This window comes from Lacerta agilis, chromosome 10 (genome assembly GCF_009819535.1).
Source record: "Lacerta agilis isolate rLacAgi1 chromosome 10, rLacAgi1.pri, whole genome shotgun sequence".
NCBI classification, from domain to species: Eukaryota; Metazoa; Chordata; class Lepidosauria; order Squamata; family Lacertidae; genus Lacerta; species Lacerta agilis.
The window spans coordinates 12,869,205-12,885,726 of record NC_046321.1 but is presented as its reverse complement, the minus strand read 5'-3'; the positions used below and the strand labels follow the sequence as shown (position 1 = coordinate 12,885,726).

The 16,522-nt window shown below is 44.7% G+C and overlaps 1 protein-coding gene across 20 annotated transcripts in view; it reads left to right on the top strand.

Annotated features, from left to right (window-relative positions):
• Positions 1-9,769: 9,769 nt before the first annotated feature.
• Positions 9,770-16,522, top strand: part of PLEKHA5 (pleckstrin homology domain containing A5) — a 175,671-nt gene continuing 168,918 nt past the window's right edge. For 14 of the 20 annotated variants that reach the window (XM_033161876.1, XM_033161875.1, XM_033161892.1 and 11 more), the window contains exons 1-3: positions 9,773-9,907; positions 10,237-10,313; positions 16,156-16,213. In XM_033161876.1, the coding sequence (XP_033017767.1) occupies positions 9,816-9,907; positions 10,237-10,313; positions 16,156-16,213 (227 nt within the window). In that variant the 5' untranslated portion in view covers positions 9,773-9,815. Of the gene's footprint in view, positions 9,908-10,236; positions 10,314-16,155; positions 16,214-16,522 lie in introns of all 20 variants that reach the window. The other 6 variants (XR_004427442.1, XR_004427443.1, XM_033161897.1 and 3 more) reach the window with 1 other exon arrangement.

Sequence of the window (16,522 nt, the reverse complement as noted above, 5' to 3'; positions counted from 1 at the left end):
TTCCCAGCACCCTTCTGAGTAATACCCCTCCCCACTCCCTCACTATATTTAAGGATCTGGTGACTTCTGTTTCAGTGTATCTGAAGAAGTGTGCATACACACGAAAGCTCATACCAAGAACAAACTTAGTTGGTCTCTAAGGTGCTACTGGAAAGAATTTTTTTATTTTGTTTTGCCAGTAATTAAGTGAGCTTAATTGGATTGTGTGTTGTATGTGGGGCATTGTTACTATGTGTTGTTATTTGGGGTATGCAGAGAAAAAAGGGACCCTCACTTGTTCCCATTTTGAGCTGCAGCCCTGAGTTTGTATATTAGCAATTCTGCCCGAAGCAAGGGCTTGCACTCCTAGTTTCCTTTAGGATAATCAAATAATTGTTTTCTCTTCAACTATGTTTTTTTTTTTATTAAGCATTTCAGAAATGAAGGCACAATTGACCTTCAAACAAGCTGAACAACAACAATAACAATTGAAGACATTTTTGTTCCAACCAACTTCTCCAGCTGGATGAAAAGGTCTCTTATTTTTGCATTGTTTTAAAACCCATCTTCATCTGTTTTTAAAACTATTTTAGTTGTTTTTATGGTATGCTTGTGAATCATTTTGAGACGACTAGATAATACAATTCCTTATTGAAAAAGTACCTTTCATTTATTTAAATGTACTTGTTTGATTCAAATGTGAATCACTTCCCATAAAGTTTCTCAGAGTGATTTCGTAATAAAAACATCAGCAATAAAAACAATGAAAGGTTTTTATATAAAAATAGTTATAACAAGGTAAAGAACAATTTAAAATGCTATCATGTATTAAGCCTAACAACAACAACAACAACAACAACAACAACAACAACCACTGTACTAGAAAACAAGTATAAAAAACGAATCAGACACAAAATGATAATCATGAGATAACGTTCTTGAATATTATGAATTATCACATCCTTCCAGAATGCAGCATGGGACTGAGCAAAAAGTTGGTCAACTGGATTTTTGTGGTGGCGTATGATATGAATAGGAACCAATGCTCAATCGAGGGATGATAATCACATTATTTACGAAGGAGCAAGCGATGGGCCAGACGCTAGACAAAATGTACTTTTTTTTTAAGTGGCAGAAGGTTAGCTCCAAGTAAACAGGCTACTAATGACTCCCTCTGTTTTACAAGGGTAATTCTCCCCTGTGTTACTCAGCGAGGACCAGATTTACAGTTGCACTAAACAAGGGGTGTAATAAGAGGCCGAAAGAAAGGGGTACCCCTGCTGTAGTGTAATTACTTGGGAGTTTCCCAGTGTGGCAAGCAAGTGGCATTCTGTTGCCTGCGCTGAATTCCTTTAAAACTCTTCGGAGTAGAAAAAAAACATGCAAGCCGAGCTGGAGAACCAAAAGGGGAAATGTATTTCAATGCTGTTTTCAGACTGTTTTCACATACTTGAGTAATTGTGCTTGGTTGATGTTTCGGTTCTAAGTGTTGTTTATGCTTTTAAGTTGCCCTGTGGCAGGGTTGAAATTGCAGAACTTTTATGCCAGGTGCACCTTTTTGCATGCCGCACCTGTTCAGATTCCTTTTCTTATTACACGGTTATTAAAGCCACAGGAGCCCTATCCTTCTTTGCATCTGGTCACCCTCCAGAACAGATGCCAGCTCAACCTGTTCTCCCTGTTGCGGGAGCAGCGTGGGTGGAGTTCATTTTGAAGTTCCCCAGAACAGGAGTCAGGGCTTTTCCAGCAGTGGACTCTGAGCCGGAGCGTGCTTTAATAAGCAGTTTGTGCTTCATTTTCCAAGCCTTATCTGCCTCTGCCATTTAGAATGAGCTGCTCCAGGATGCTTTCTGTGATAATAATTTAAAGTATCAATTAGCCGCCTTTTGAAAATTGTTGTTTAAATGTGACAGTGAAGCTTCATACAGCTAAACCGCAAGAGTCCACTGTATTAAGATGCGGAGCCACAAATACTTCTGAGTCTGTTTAGACATAAGCATGCAACTTTGATTTCAATGTGAGAGCTCAGTCGTGGAAATGGAGGGTTGTTGTTTTTGTTTACAGGTAAGCTGTCTTAAAGTGCAGCTTACCATGATGATGAAAAAAGTAAAATACTGAGGTTGACTCCCCATCACTCCTGTTCTATAATATGCTGCTAAATCAGGAGATGAAAACACTTCTGCTGCTTCCACCCATTTCCACTTTCCATTATTTCAATGGCTTTCCTTACCTCCTGTGTGCCCTACTTGTTATGATGGAGCGATAAGGAGGGGGATGGTGGACAAAAGGGTCGGTGGGAAAATGGGTAGGTTAATCATCCTTTGATTCAGCAGCAAAGGTAAAGTGGAATTTGCAGGGCTGCCAGCAATTTGATTGGTCCTTCTCTTGTGCTGCAGCCTGACACGCAGAGCTTCAGCAGCAAATAAAACCTCTTCATCCTCCTTACCTTGAAAAGCTTCCCCACCTTAATTCTCTAGGGTCAGAGGGCGCTTGCAGACTGTCTCTGTTTTGGGGTGCAATTCAATCACATGCCAGCAGAGTCAGGTTGTGCAAATCATAGTTGATTGGGAGGGCTTGCAAAACAAACCTGCTCACTGCAAAAGATCTGACTTTTTGTTATAAAGCAAGGGAAAGGGAAATGCGCTGGAAAGTGTAGAATAACATTTACTGTGATACAGTGCTATTTAAACTACCCCCAAAAACAAATCAAGATAGATATTCAGTAAACAGGTCATCTGGAAACACTGGAGGTGTTGATAAAGGCTCAAAAGTAGAGGTAGTTTGTTTTGTTTTTGTTTTGTTTTGTTTTGTTAAGTTAGCCCCTCTAAATTCAGTTAACAGCAGACATACCGGTAATTCTTACTTCTGTTTGTTTAAAGCAAGGCTTTAACTCGATGAAGATGTTGACCCAGTGTGTGGCAGCAGTAGAAAAAGAAGAAAAGAGGCAAATTCCATGTTAGGGATCATTAGGAAAGGAATTGAAAATAAATCTGCCAATGTCATAAAAATGCCAGTATACAAATCTATGGTGTGACTGCGTTTTGAATACCGTGGAATACAGTTCTGGTCGCCTCACTTTAAGAGGGATACTGCAGAGTTGGAAAAGGTTCAGAAAAGGACAAGCCAAATGATCAATGGGATAAAGCAACTCCCCTATGAAGAAGGGTTGCAATAGTGGGGACCTTTTAGTTTAGAGAAGAGGCAAGTGAGAGGTGGCATGACCTAAGTTTATAAAATTCTGCATGGCATGGAGAAAGTGGGCAGAGGAAAGTTTTTCTTCCTCTCTCATAGCAGAGAATTCATCATGTGAAAGGCTGGGCTGGATGAATCCCAAACCAGAATTAAGATTGCCGGAAAAAATATCAACAACCTCAGATATGCTGATGATACAACCTTGATGGCAGAAAGTGAGGAGGAATTAAAGAACCTTTTAATGAGGGTGAAAGAGGAGAGCGCAAAATATGGTCTGAAGCTCAACATCAAAAAAACTAAGATCATGGCCACTGGTCCCATCACCTCCTGGAAAATAGAAGGGGAAGAAATGGAGGCAGTGAGAGATTTCACTTTCTTGGGCTCCATGACCACTGCAGATGGTGACAGCAGTCACGAAATTAGAAGACGCCTGCTTCTTGGGAGAAAAGCAATGACAAACCTAGACAGCATCTTAAAAAGCAAAGACATCACCTTGCCGACAAAGATCCGTATAGTTAAAGCTATGGTTTTCCCAGTAGTAATGTACGGAAGTGAGAGCTGGACCATAAAGAAGGCTGATCGCCGAAGAATTGATGCTTTTGACTTACGGTGCTGGAGGAGACTCTTGAGAGTCCCATGGACTGCAAGAAGATCAAACCTATCCATTCTGAAGGAAATCAGCCCTGAGTGCTCACTAGAAGGACAGATCCTGAAGTTGAGGCTCCAGTACTTTGGCCACCTCATGAGAAGAGAAGACTCCCTAGAAAAGACCCTGATGTTGGGAAAGATGGAGACCACAAGGAGAAGGGGACGACAGAGGATGAGATGGTTGGACAGTGTTCTCGAAGCTACTAACATGAGTTTGGCCGAACTGCGGGAGGCAGTAGAAGATAGGTGTGCCTGGCGTGCTCTGGTCCATGGGGTCACGAAGAGTCAGACACGACTGAACAACAACAAATGAAGTTGAATCCTGGAAGTTTCAGGACAGATAAAATAAAGTACCGTACTTCTTCACACAGTTCATAGTTAAACTATGGAACTCACTCTCACGGCAGGCAATGATGCCCATCAGCTTGGATAGCTTTAAAAGAGGATTAGGGGAGTTCATGGAGGGCAAGGCTATCAACAGCTACTATCCACGATGGCTATGTTCTGCCTCTGTGGTTGGAAGCAGTAACATTTTTGAATACCAGTTTCATGAAGGGGAGAGTATTCTTGTGCTCAGGTCCTACTTGTGAATTTCCCACAGCCACCATGTGGGAACAAGATTTCTGGACTGGATGGAACATTGGCTTCATCCAGCAGGTCGTCTTGTGTTCTTCCAGGGTTTCTCAAACTTGGGTCTCCAGCTGTTGTTGGACTACAACAGCCATCATCCCTGGCCGCTGGTCCTGCTAGCTAGGGATGATGGGAGTTGTAGTCCAACAACAGCTGGAGACCCAGAGACAGTGCCGCTGTGCAACGCATCTTAACCATTTTCTGTAGTGCTTTTAAACTGACCGTGTTTCTTTTTCATTTGATGGCGATGGGAAAAAGCAATTGATGCTCAAGTTTTGCAAGTGTACCTGACCCACTGGGTAATTGTTTTTCCAGTATCTTCTGGAAACATTCTGCTCCAAGCTGGCTGCATAGCTGCAGAGTGAAAAGCCATTGCCTTTTCTTCTTTTTTTTTCTTTTAAAAGGATGGTGCAGAAGGGAGAAAGAGACAGCCTCACCAAATCTCTCAATGATTGCTTGGCTGTCATTTGCCCTGTGGTTTGGGGACTAAACTGCTACACTTCCCCACCGCGTGTGAACACAACAGTCTGAGTAGGAAAGCTAATAAATTGAGAGTTCTGGCTGCTTAGGCCCAGGGAAGGTCCAGATGTAGAGGCGTTGCTGGATGGGAGGACTCCAGTTTCAGTGACAGAGGGAGGCGAGGCCGACAGATTAAGATAATGAGGGGTGATGGTGATCTGATCAGAGATGAAACAGATGTCTCAGGGAGTGAAGGAGATAGGAGGGGACAGTGTGTGTGTGCACAGAGTAAGAAAATATGGAGGAGCGAGCAGTGAGATGATGGAGAATATATGTGAGGTTTCTGTGCCATATAGAATTCGTGGTACTGGCTGACTGGGGCTTATACTTAAGATGTTGTCTTATATAGAGTCAGATGAGTGATCCATCTCGTTCAGTATTTTCTATGCATGTGCAGGGGAACCTTTTTCAGGTTATATTCCCTACCCAGTAATGTTTGTGGGGGAAAGCGGGGGACCTGACGGTGGTGGTGGGTGGGGCCAGGGACAAAAGGAGGCCTAGCAACAAATGCCTTTTTGCAGCATGCTGGTTTCTACACGCACTGCACTTCCCCCCATCTAGGGAAACAAAAGGCACTGCCAGAGTTGAAGGACACATTCCAGCCAAGCAAAAACACTCAAGGAGGATGTGAAACAGGAGCAGTGAGGGGAGGCAAGGGGTGTCTGTAGACAGTACCAAGGATCAGAGAGGGGGAAGACCCACCCCCCCATTGACCTGGACTCCGTGACTGTAAAATGGTGTTAATAAAACAAAGCCTCACAAGGGCTGCAACACAGGGTTGGGTGGAGGAGGAAGGAGACAGCAGCCTTTTAACAACATAGATGTGGGTGGGCAGGCAGGTAAAGAGGGGTATCTGAGTTCGCGCAGCCCAAGCCAACTAGGAAAAAACAAGTGTCTGCTTGTCAACAAAACCCAAGAACAGTCCTCACATCCATGGGGAAGGGCGGGAGGAGAGAAGGAATAGAGAAAAGAGGCGTATTAGACCATGATAATAGAATGAATTTAAATTCAAGACATAAAACATCTGCCTGCACAATGAAGTATTGTTTTTACTTCTGTTTGTTTCCTTCCAGTCTTTTGAAGGCGCTCAGACACAGAAGCCTTCCGAGCGCTCCAGGTTGTGGTCGCACCCATACCTATTTAACTTTAGAGACAAAACTACAAAGGTGCGGCTTGTCATCTAGGGGAAGGGATGTGGTTGAAATGTGACCTCACTCTTGTGGTTGATTTTCGCATTAACAATGCAGTCATTAGGCTGCATTGTTATTACCTGCCAGCATATGTACCGGTATATTTCCTTGTATTTCCTCAACTCCCCCCACCTTTCACATGACCTCCCACTTGACCTCCGTGATTACTCATTTCCAGTGATTTCTTTTTTGAAGCTGTCAGCGAAAAGGCATTGCTTGTGTGTCAGTTACATATTAAAAAGAGTACAGTCTTTGTAAGAGCTGGAACTGGCTAGGTTCAAGAGAGAGCTTGCAGGAAGCCCTTGTTAGTTAGACACAACCACACGAAGAGTACCATTGGATTATGCCTTCAGACATGCAGCATGATCCAAAGCCAACTCAGTGGAGCAGTGCGTGTTGAGAAAAATTAGTTTAAACATATCTAACTCTGCATCGAATTGCAGCCTTGGCTGGATTAGTTGCAAAGTTGAAACTGACAAAAGTATTATCTAGATTTTGCCCTAGCTTAATTTGTTTCATCGCCTATGCAGCTACCCCTCTTTGCAGGCTGAGTGATCACTCCACTTCTTGCACGGCTGGCACTGAATCTTATGTTTTCATCATTTGTTGGGCAAGAGTGCTTGGGCCAGATGTTTTGTCTTATTGTTCTTATTCTTTTTTATGGTTGTCCTGCTTGCTATTTGATTTTTATCTGCCTTGCTTTATGGTACTATGATTACGTTGTTCTACCTATTATATGGCTTTCTTGCACCGCCTCTGGGATTGCCCAGCAATGAAGGATGGTGTGTGTGTGTATACAAAATCAAAAACTGCTTCTATAAAATTATTAATTTTTTATTCTTTATTCAATGTATTTGTCTCCTAAAACAAATACCGGTAGCTCTAGGAGACTTGCACACACACACACACACACACACACACACACAGTGTTAAGTTTAACAATAAACATCAATGCTCCAAAATCTAACAGAGAAACTGCAATAAGCATTATTATTATTATTATTATTATTATTGGTTGTTATCATCATCATCATCATAATCAGTTATTAACTCCTTCCCATGAGGCATCCCAAAGTGATTTATAATATAATAATGCATATAAAAGTTTCATATTAGAAAAAGTTGAAGCAATATATAAAAACGATTAAAAATCAATTATTAATATAAACCAATTTAAAACAGTAACTGCACATAAATAAATCAGTTCAAATCCAAGACACGCACCAACTGGGATGAAGATTTTAGAAGGCTTGTTGAAAGAGGAACATCTTTAGGGGGCATCGGAGAGGCAAGAGAGAAGGTACCTGCCTGATGTGCAAGGCCCGATTCCAATCCAGTGGAATGGACCTCCTGATAGGCTGGCATGTGGAGGATGCCCTCTTCTGCAGAACACAGTGATTGGTTGGGTGTGGAGAGGATGAGGCAATCTCTTGGGTATCTTGGTTCTAAGCTGTACAGGGCTTTGTACACCTGCACCAGTGTGTTGAACCTAGCTTGGTAGCTTAATTGGGACCCAATGCAATTCTTTTAGCAGTGGCATCATATGACAGCAATTGTCCTATGGAGTCCAGCATCTTGTTCCTACAGTGGCCAACCAGATGCCTGTGGGAAGCTTGCAAGCAGCACCAGAGGAGAACTTCACTCTTCACACCTGCAATTCCCAGCAACTGGTGTTCAGTCCTACAGCCTCTGACAGTGGAGGGAGAACATAGCCATTGTGGCTAGTAGCTGAAGAGGAGAGCTGCATGCCCACCATGTGGGCAATCCCACAAGTCCATGTCTAGTCACTGTTGGAAACAAGATGCTGGCCTAGACAAACTATGCCTAGAAGGCCTTTTTTTTTTTGGCTATCCTTTATATTGGACAGAAATTTAGGCTCCAAGCCTAGATGCAGGGCTTCCTTCTGAGTGGGTATCCACAGCATGCACTTAAAGCACATGTTGTTGTTGTTCAGTCGTGTCCGACTCTTCGTGACCCCATGAACCAGAGCACGCCAGGCACGCCTATCCTTCACTGCCTCTCGCAGTTTGGCCAAACTCATGCCAGTCGCTTCGAGAACACTGTCCAACCATCTCATCCTCTGTCGTCCCCTTCTCCTTGTGCCCTCCATCTTTCCCAACATCAGGGTCTTTTCTAGGGAGTCTTCTCTTCTCATGAGGTGGCCAAAGTACTGGAGCCTCAAGTTCAGGATCTGTCCTTCTAGTGAGCACTCTGGGCTGATTTCTTTAAGAATGGATAGGTTTGATCTATCCATTCTTAAAGAAATCAGCCCAGAGTGCTCACTAGAAGGACAGATCCTGAACTTGAGGCTCCAGCACATGACTCCCCCCCCCAAACAATCCTGGGAACTGTAGTTTGCTCCTCCTAAAACTGCGTTTCCCAGCACCCTCCGCAAACTACAGCCCCCATGGTTTTCTTGGGGAAGCCACATGCTTTGAATGAATGGCATGGATCAGACCGCACTGTCAGGCTGCAATTCTGCCAACGCTTTCCTCTGGTTTATGAGCGCACGGGTAGGATTGTGCTGTAAAATCAATCCATCAGATGCTTCCGGCTGGACTTTGATACTACTCCTAAATCCGTCTGTTTGCCTAGCAGTAATGTTCGCCTTCTCCAGAAACAAGGCACAGCGGCTCCTACATGAGAAATGTTCCCACCTTCCCGGAATGCAGCTGCACTATCTCTCGCACACACATGCAGCACGGTGCTCAACGGTACTTAGTTCTCGCCCCCTCCGGAACCGTGCAGAGCATCGCAGCCTTTGACGCAAACACCCCCCAAATGACTCCGCTGCCCATTGACGCTCGGGAGATGGGGGACGGAGAAAGAAAAATCCAAAAAAAGAAAATAAAATGAAAGGGCGGCCGGCTAATATAAATAAGACTCTCTCTCACACACACATTTTGCTATGGCCCATTGACTAGCAACAACGCGCGTGCATGCTACGCGGGGGGGGGGGCACACCAGTGTGCGGACGACATGGCCTCGATTATGTGTAGAGATTGCGTGAAATAGTTAACGATCCCTTAAAAATAAGCATTAAAACACACACACACCAAGCCCCTCTTCGCCCTTCCAGGAGTTTTTAAGCAACACGGGAGCGCGTAACCTCCGCTGGTCGCCGATAGGAGGCGCGCTGTTGGGTGTTTCCCCCCCCTTTAATTTCAAGGCGGGGTGGGCGGGGCTTCGCAGCGCGCGTTCGCGAGCCACTGAGTCGCCTCCGGAAGGGGGGAGAGAGAAGAGCTGAAGGGGAGATATCGAAGGGGAGGAGGAGGAGGAGGAGCGTGGCAGGATAGCGCGGTGCTGATTGGCGGCTGATAAGCCCTCCCCTCCGTGGGCGGGGCTCAACCTCTCTCCTCCTCCTCTCTCCCCCCCCCCCGCCTTTCCCCAACTGTCTTTTCTCACTCACTCCAAGCTCGCGCTGCCGTCCAGGTGTTTTCGGCTGGCTCGCTCGCGGCGGCGCGCGCGCGGCGGCTGTGTTGACGGCGGCGGCGGAGGCGCGCCGTGCTCGCTCGTCCCCCCTCCCCCGCCCATCCCCACTCCCTCGCGCTTCTTTCCTTCCCGTGCCCGCGCGCGCCTCTTTCGCCCCGGCTGCTGCTGCTGCTGCCGCCACCGCTACTGCCGCCTCCGCCTCCGCCTCCTCCGCCGCGCTCGGACATGGCGGCGGACCTGAGCGCGGAGCGGCTGCGCTCGCTGCCCGCCTGCTGGAGCTACGGGATCAGCCGCGGCGGCCGCGTCTTCTTCATCAAGTAAGCGAGCGAGCGAGGCGGGAGCGAAGGGGGAGGGAGCGGCGGCGGCGGCTGCCAGGGGGACGCGAGGCGGGAAAGGAGGGAGGCATGACCCTGAGGGGAAGAAGAAGAAGAGCGGCTCCGGGGCTGCCCGCCCGCCCGGGGTGGGGGCGTCGAAGGCGGCTGTGTGGCGGCGGCGGTGGCGGCGCTGCTGAGGCGCTCCGGGGTGATTCTGAGGGAGGGTCGTCGTGGTCGGCTTTAGGGTCCGGCCGGGGTCGGGTCACCGCCGCGCGCTCCTCCTTCCTCCTCCTCCTCCACCTCACGCGCCGCCCTGTGTTTTCTCCCCTTAGCGAGGAAGCGAAGAGCACGACCTGGCTGCACCCGCTGACGGGAGAGGCGGCGATCACCGGGCACCGCCGCAGCCCAGGTAAGGGAAAAAAACACAAAACAGCGCAGCCCGCTCGGAAGCGGCGCTAACCCCACTTTCTCCCCCCCCCTTTCTCTCTCTCTTCCCCTCTCCCTCTCTTCTCCGTGTGTCATTCTCTTTCAGCGCCCCCTTCCCGTGTCCTCACAAGCCCTCCGTGGAAAAGAGTGTAGAGATTATTGCGGGGAAGGTGGAATAGAGTGAGGAAAGAAAGAAGGAGGTGGAGGTGGGTTTCTTGATTTTCCTCCCGGACTTACCTGCCTAGCCCTTCTTTTCTTTGCTGTTTTTCCCCTACACACAGGCACACAGCCCCTCTCTCACACTATGCACCTCCTCACGTGCTTAAAACCTTCTTGTGGACTTGAAAGCTGACACTGAGTCACTCTCTGTGGTGCTTTCTCCCTCCTTTAAACATTTCGCCAGGAGGTGCTGTCAACTCCTCTCTCCATGTTTAAACCATTCAACTTGGGCGAGGTAGGCTCTTCATACAAAAACAACAGAATGAATCACCCCTGTTCCCCCACACCTGTAAACCCTTCCCTCACTCCCATCTCTTGGGGAAAACTTCAGACCACTTCTTGTCCCCCCTCCAAATAGACCCACCACTGAGTCACACTTGCCACATTTTAATCCCTCCAATTTGTGAGGGGCTTCATATAAAACCACACACACATTTGAGCTTTACCTCACTCAATCCCTTCAGTATGGCATTGCAGACCCTCTTCATATACGTCTGTCTCTGCCACCTCTTGGACCACAGTTCCGATCTTGACTCAACCTCTGCCACTGGGTTTTCCTCTACATGTGCTTAAAAAAATCACTAAACTCTTGCAGAACGTCCTGGCTCAGTTTTCTTTTTGCTTCCAACCATAATCCAGTTTGACTTGTCTGTACCCCTCATTAACTTTACTTAACCTTTTTTCTTCTTTCGCTGTTGACTGGGGCTTTTGTCCTCACCTTCCTTGGGGAGGGGCAAAATGACAACTCATGCTCAGTGATCACTCATCTCCCCCAACCCCCCCCCCCCCCCGCAAAAAACCTTTCTTTCATAGGCCCTTTTCTGTCTCCCTGTAACCCATCTCTTTGCTCAACTGCTTCCCCATCTAATTACTCCATTCATTTAATACACGTTTCCAAAGTAGAGAGAATTCTTTCACCAAAATGCTTTGGCTTCAGATTCAAATTCAGGCCACAAGCCTGGTACTAATAATTTGTTCTTCCTCCACAAAAACCCCTAATCACCACAATGACCCACCACTGAAAGGCACTATTTGTGCTTCAAAATCTCTTAACTCCCTCCCTCCCTTTTCAATGACCATTTGAAAGGAGTGTACAGGTATACTATCCCACACCCTTTAAACTAAAACTGTCTCTTGCTGTGTCCCCATTCTCCAAGTACCTGCCATTTCAGTCTTTTGTGTTTTCACAGCATCTCTTTTGAACTAGTTGTCTCTGACCCTTCACTTCCTACACATATCCTTTCCTTCCAATGAGCCTCATAGTCTGCATTCTCAAAACTAACAGATCTCTCAGTTTCCTGCCACCCCTCCCCATGGGCCCCCTGTCTCTTCAATGACACTTCCTTAATTCCTGAATCTTCTGTTGATAGCCTAGCTTCTAGTCTAGGAAGTAAAGGAGTGCATACTTCAGGCTAACTTTGTTTGAAGCTGGTCTATAGTGTGACTGCAAAGTACAGGTTTCACATCCAATGTGAAAATGGCTGTCTTCTGCTTTTCTGGCTTGGATGAACATATTAACTCTTGGTGGGAAATGACACACAAGAGGCTCAAATGTCCTTAAGTGAAATGTGTGACACTCCTCAATAATTTTAACTCCAGCAACTCTACTTTCCCTAAGAAATGACACGTAAATATTGTCTTTGTCCAGCTCACCTCTATTACCGTACTATCATGCCATCCTAGTTAATTAAATTGCACTGATTCACAATTCCAATTAACCCTTAATCTCACCCACCACTAACTAGGCAGTTTCCTTTACTATATTTCCCATTGGCCCTCCAGTCCTTCATTATCTTTGTGCTCCTAAGCAGTATTTATTCTCAAATGTCCAGTTTATATCTTCTTCGCTGACTTGTTAGCCATTGGCTATCCCTTTCTGTTATTATCCTCATCTGTCATTCTGCTGTGCACATTCTCTTTAGTAACCAACTCCATAATCCTTCTCTCTTTTTTGGGAGACTAAACCTATTTCCAGTTGGCTCCTGGATATCAGCTTCTGAATTGCTGTCCCTGCCCTTGCTCAGCTAACCTCACATCTGTTTTCTTATCAACTTAGTTGTGTTCCTCCAAAATCTAGCTCCTACTCTGCTAAGCTGCAGAGAAATCGGCAGCTCTCTTAATGCATCTTCTTTAGTGGCCGCATCTCCACCCACTGGACAAGCTTTCTGAACTGCTTTAAGATCTTCAACATAGCCAGATGAAACTTTAGCAAGAAGCTGTTTCTCTAGTGTATTGCTTCTTGAATCTATTCCTACTCTGTTTGTGCTGCCCTATTCTGTTCTGCAAGTAGATAAAACAAATATAGACATTTATAAACACTTCGTGCAGTATGGCTATAGGGAAATGTTTATTTTCCTCAATTAAGGGACAGGTATTCAGTATGAGCCTGTGACAGTTGCCTAGCCATTCAGGGTCTCTGAATGCATTGTAGGCTAAAGGGAAAGAAATCACATTTAACCAGCAGCACCCAAGTGCAGGTTGAATAATGAATCTCTCTGCAATGGTGAAATGTTCTCTGCAGTTAAAGTGCTACAAAAGTCTGGTATCAAAAATGAAATAATTGTACAAGCTTTCAATTGTCTTGATTGATGTATACATGCTCCTCTACCTTTTATTCTGCCTTTTATATTATAACTGCTATGCTTCTTGAAAGCAGCTCACAGCCAATGGATTCCTCATCTGTACTCTTGCAGTCGCACAGTCTGTATGCTTAAAGCTTCCTCCCTGAGCAGAACACAAAATCACCTGCTCATACCTTTTCAGCATCATGATCTCTAGAACTTGGCATCTAATGATGACTGCTTTGTGAAATTCATAGATTGCACTCAAGTGCATTCACCTAGAAACATTCCCTCTCATTCTAGGATAAGAGAGTGGGTGGGGAATGGTGGGACTGAGAAAGTAGGGGCAGGAGCTTGAGGAATAACTGGGGAGGAGAGGAAGGTAGAATTTGTCTCCTTTGCCATTTGTTTCTCTGGAGAAGAATAGCAGCAGAAAGGGATTGGCTGGAAAGGGATTTAAAGCAAAGCTTCCTGCTTTGCTACCTGCTGGCACAGCTGTTGAGAGGTGGGTATTTAGTAATGCAGTTTTTGTTTTTCATTGGTGTAAATAACGGTTGTAGGGGAAAAGGAAAGAGAGGGCAGCCTGGAGATGTTCAGTTGGTACATCTTGTTTGCATGTTTCTTATTCACACATTACATTGCTCTTTTGCCTTTACTGCATGTGACTTGGGAGAAATTTTGGAGGAGAGGTTCTTGTGTTCTGTTTATCATCCTTCCTAGTCATATTTGTGGGGAATGTCTTGGAATAGTTTATATAACCAGATACATTTGGAGGTCAATGTTGAATGTAATTTCATTTCTCAGTTGGCATTCATTAATTGATGTATGTTCTCCCACTGTGTTTAAGCTTTTTTTCTCTGATCACATTTTCAATACATTCTGTTTTCACCATGCACATTGTTGCTCTGCTTCATCAATTTGCCAGTTGTGCCAAAACACGTTAACAACTTCCATGAATAGTCAGGATTTTTTGTTGGCTTAAAAATATTTTTAGGTAATGAACCAAACTTATTTTTTGGCAAATGGAATGCTTCATACTGCTGGCATGGTGAATTCCAAATACTCTTATGATAATATTTGGATAACTGATCATACTAATATACCAACCAAACCTGCTGTTCTTTTTCTTACATTGGAATGAATGTGGAAAGCTTGTGTAATATTCTCTGATACAAGTTTGCTGTAACTACTGCTTGAAATGCCTCATATTAGCATAAAATATTTCTCCAAAAGATTGTATCTCCTATAAACATTTCGGTTACTAGACTGGTGTTGTTCTGTTTCATGCTATGTACTGCAGCTTAAAAAGACAGGTGTTATGTATCGCAATAAGCAAAGCCAGATGTATTAAGACAACAAAGGAAAATACAGTACTCTTGGCTAAGTGATTATTTAGGCAGTGAAGCTTATGATTAAAAAAGCATACTCTTTCAGTAGTCTAGTTTTTTTCCTCTGTGGTCTTGTGTTTTTCTCGTGCAAGAAGAGGGCAGGCTTTGATTTTGATTCCTCTTCTAAAAAGAGCCTTTAGTGATGGATGCTCCTTTGCCGACTAGAGAGAAACACCGTATTTCTCTTCCTCTGCCACTGGATTAGTAGTGAGAATAAATTCTCTATAGTATTGTCTGGTCTATGAACACTTGCAAGCTCAACTTGAAGATATGGCAAGATGATGTAACTATGCTGTAATAACTAATAGCTTCTGTTGTGATTCTTACCCAACTACCATTTTGGAAGTGCGTGACTTAGACTGCAATCTTGTTTTTAGAGTGACTTGTGTTCAAATATGTTACAGCTTATAGAATTACATGACTACAAGTACTAGTGTCTAAAGTAATATGTGCATCTAAACTAGTACTGATGTATGTTACTGATGCTGGACAAAAACTCCATGTGGTGGAATATAAGACAAAGTCTAATATACAAATAGTTTCAGGAATATTTGTCTAAGAGAGCAATCCAAGCACAACATCTGTTGGGATGGGTGAATTAGGATCCAGTGGATCTTATTCTCACCCAGACTATGCTGGTGTAAGTCCCTCACCCTAGCCCACCTAGCTCTAAGCTGGTTGATCCAAAACCAGTGTGTTTCACACTAGGGACGCAGGTGGTGCTGTGGTCTAAACCACTGAGCCTCTTGGGTTTGCTGATCAGAAAGTTGGTGGTTTGAATCCGTGCGATGGGGTGAGCTCCCGTTGCTTTGTCCCAGCTTCTGCCAACCTAGCAGTTCAAAAGCATGTCAGTGCAAGTAGATAAATAGGTACTGCTGTGGTGGGAAGGTAAATGGCATTTCCATGTGCTCTGGTTTCCGTCATGGAGTACCGTTGCGCCAGAAGCGGTTTAGTCATGCTAGCCACATGACCGGGAAAACTGTCTGTGGATAAACACCCGTCTCCCTTGCCCTGAAAGCGAGATGAGCACTGTACCCCATAATCGCCTTTGACTGGACTTAACCGTCCAGGGGTCCTTTACCTTTTACCTTACTTTACACCAGCATAAACCCTGAAAAATTAGCATGCTGGAAGGGTGGTGTGGGTGGGACTAGGTGGGTAGAGGTATAAATTAGATCCTAACTATATTCAACTGTGACATATGACCTGCATGCTATTGAAATTTACACCAGCAAAACGATGGTATATATCAAATTCTATTTTAAAGACTTGTTTTCCCTCTGTCATATTAAAGTTGACTCAGTTAGCAGTGGCCCCACTTCTGAGTTTGGATCTTACATACTTTATGCGGGTGTAAAGCAGAATAAATTATGATGGCTTCCCCATACATAGGATTGCTGCGTAAAATGACAACAATCCTGAGGATATACTGGTACGTGAGAGAGTAAGTTGCAGTGAACTGATTGAGACACCAAGAATGAACTTAGAATTGTGCTTCATCGATTTTTCTTATTGGCTGTTGTTTGGAATTTCAACCAGTAGTAAGTGTACAGATAAAAGCGTTGCTTTCTTTTAATACAGTATAAATTAAAAATGCACTTGGTTACGGTCAGTAGGTTCTGTCATGTGATCAAATGCTCTTTGTATTCCTTCTTAGACCTACCCACAGGCTGGGAAGAGGCCTATACATTTGAAGGTGCAAGATACTACATAAAGTAAGTAAGATTCTACATTTAAATACATTATGGAATATACTGCTGAATCTCCGTATAATCGTATGTCCTATCTTATGGAATTATATGCTGTGCACATTGAGAGTAGTGAAATGGCTATATGCATACGTGAAAGTATCCTGTAGAATGGGATTTTGGAATGTTAATGGCTTAATTGTATGATAGAGATTTCAAGGAGGGTAGACTGGCATTTGTGACATCATGTCTTTTTATTTTTGCAGCGATCCTCTGAGATAGAATAGACTGTGAAATAGCAACCTGTCCGAGGTCATTTATGCATGCATCCCATGT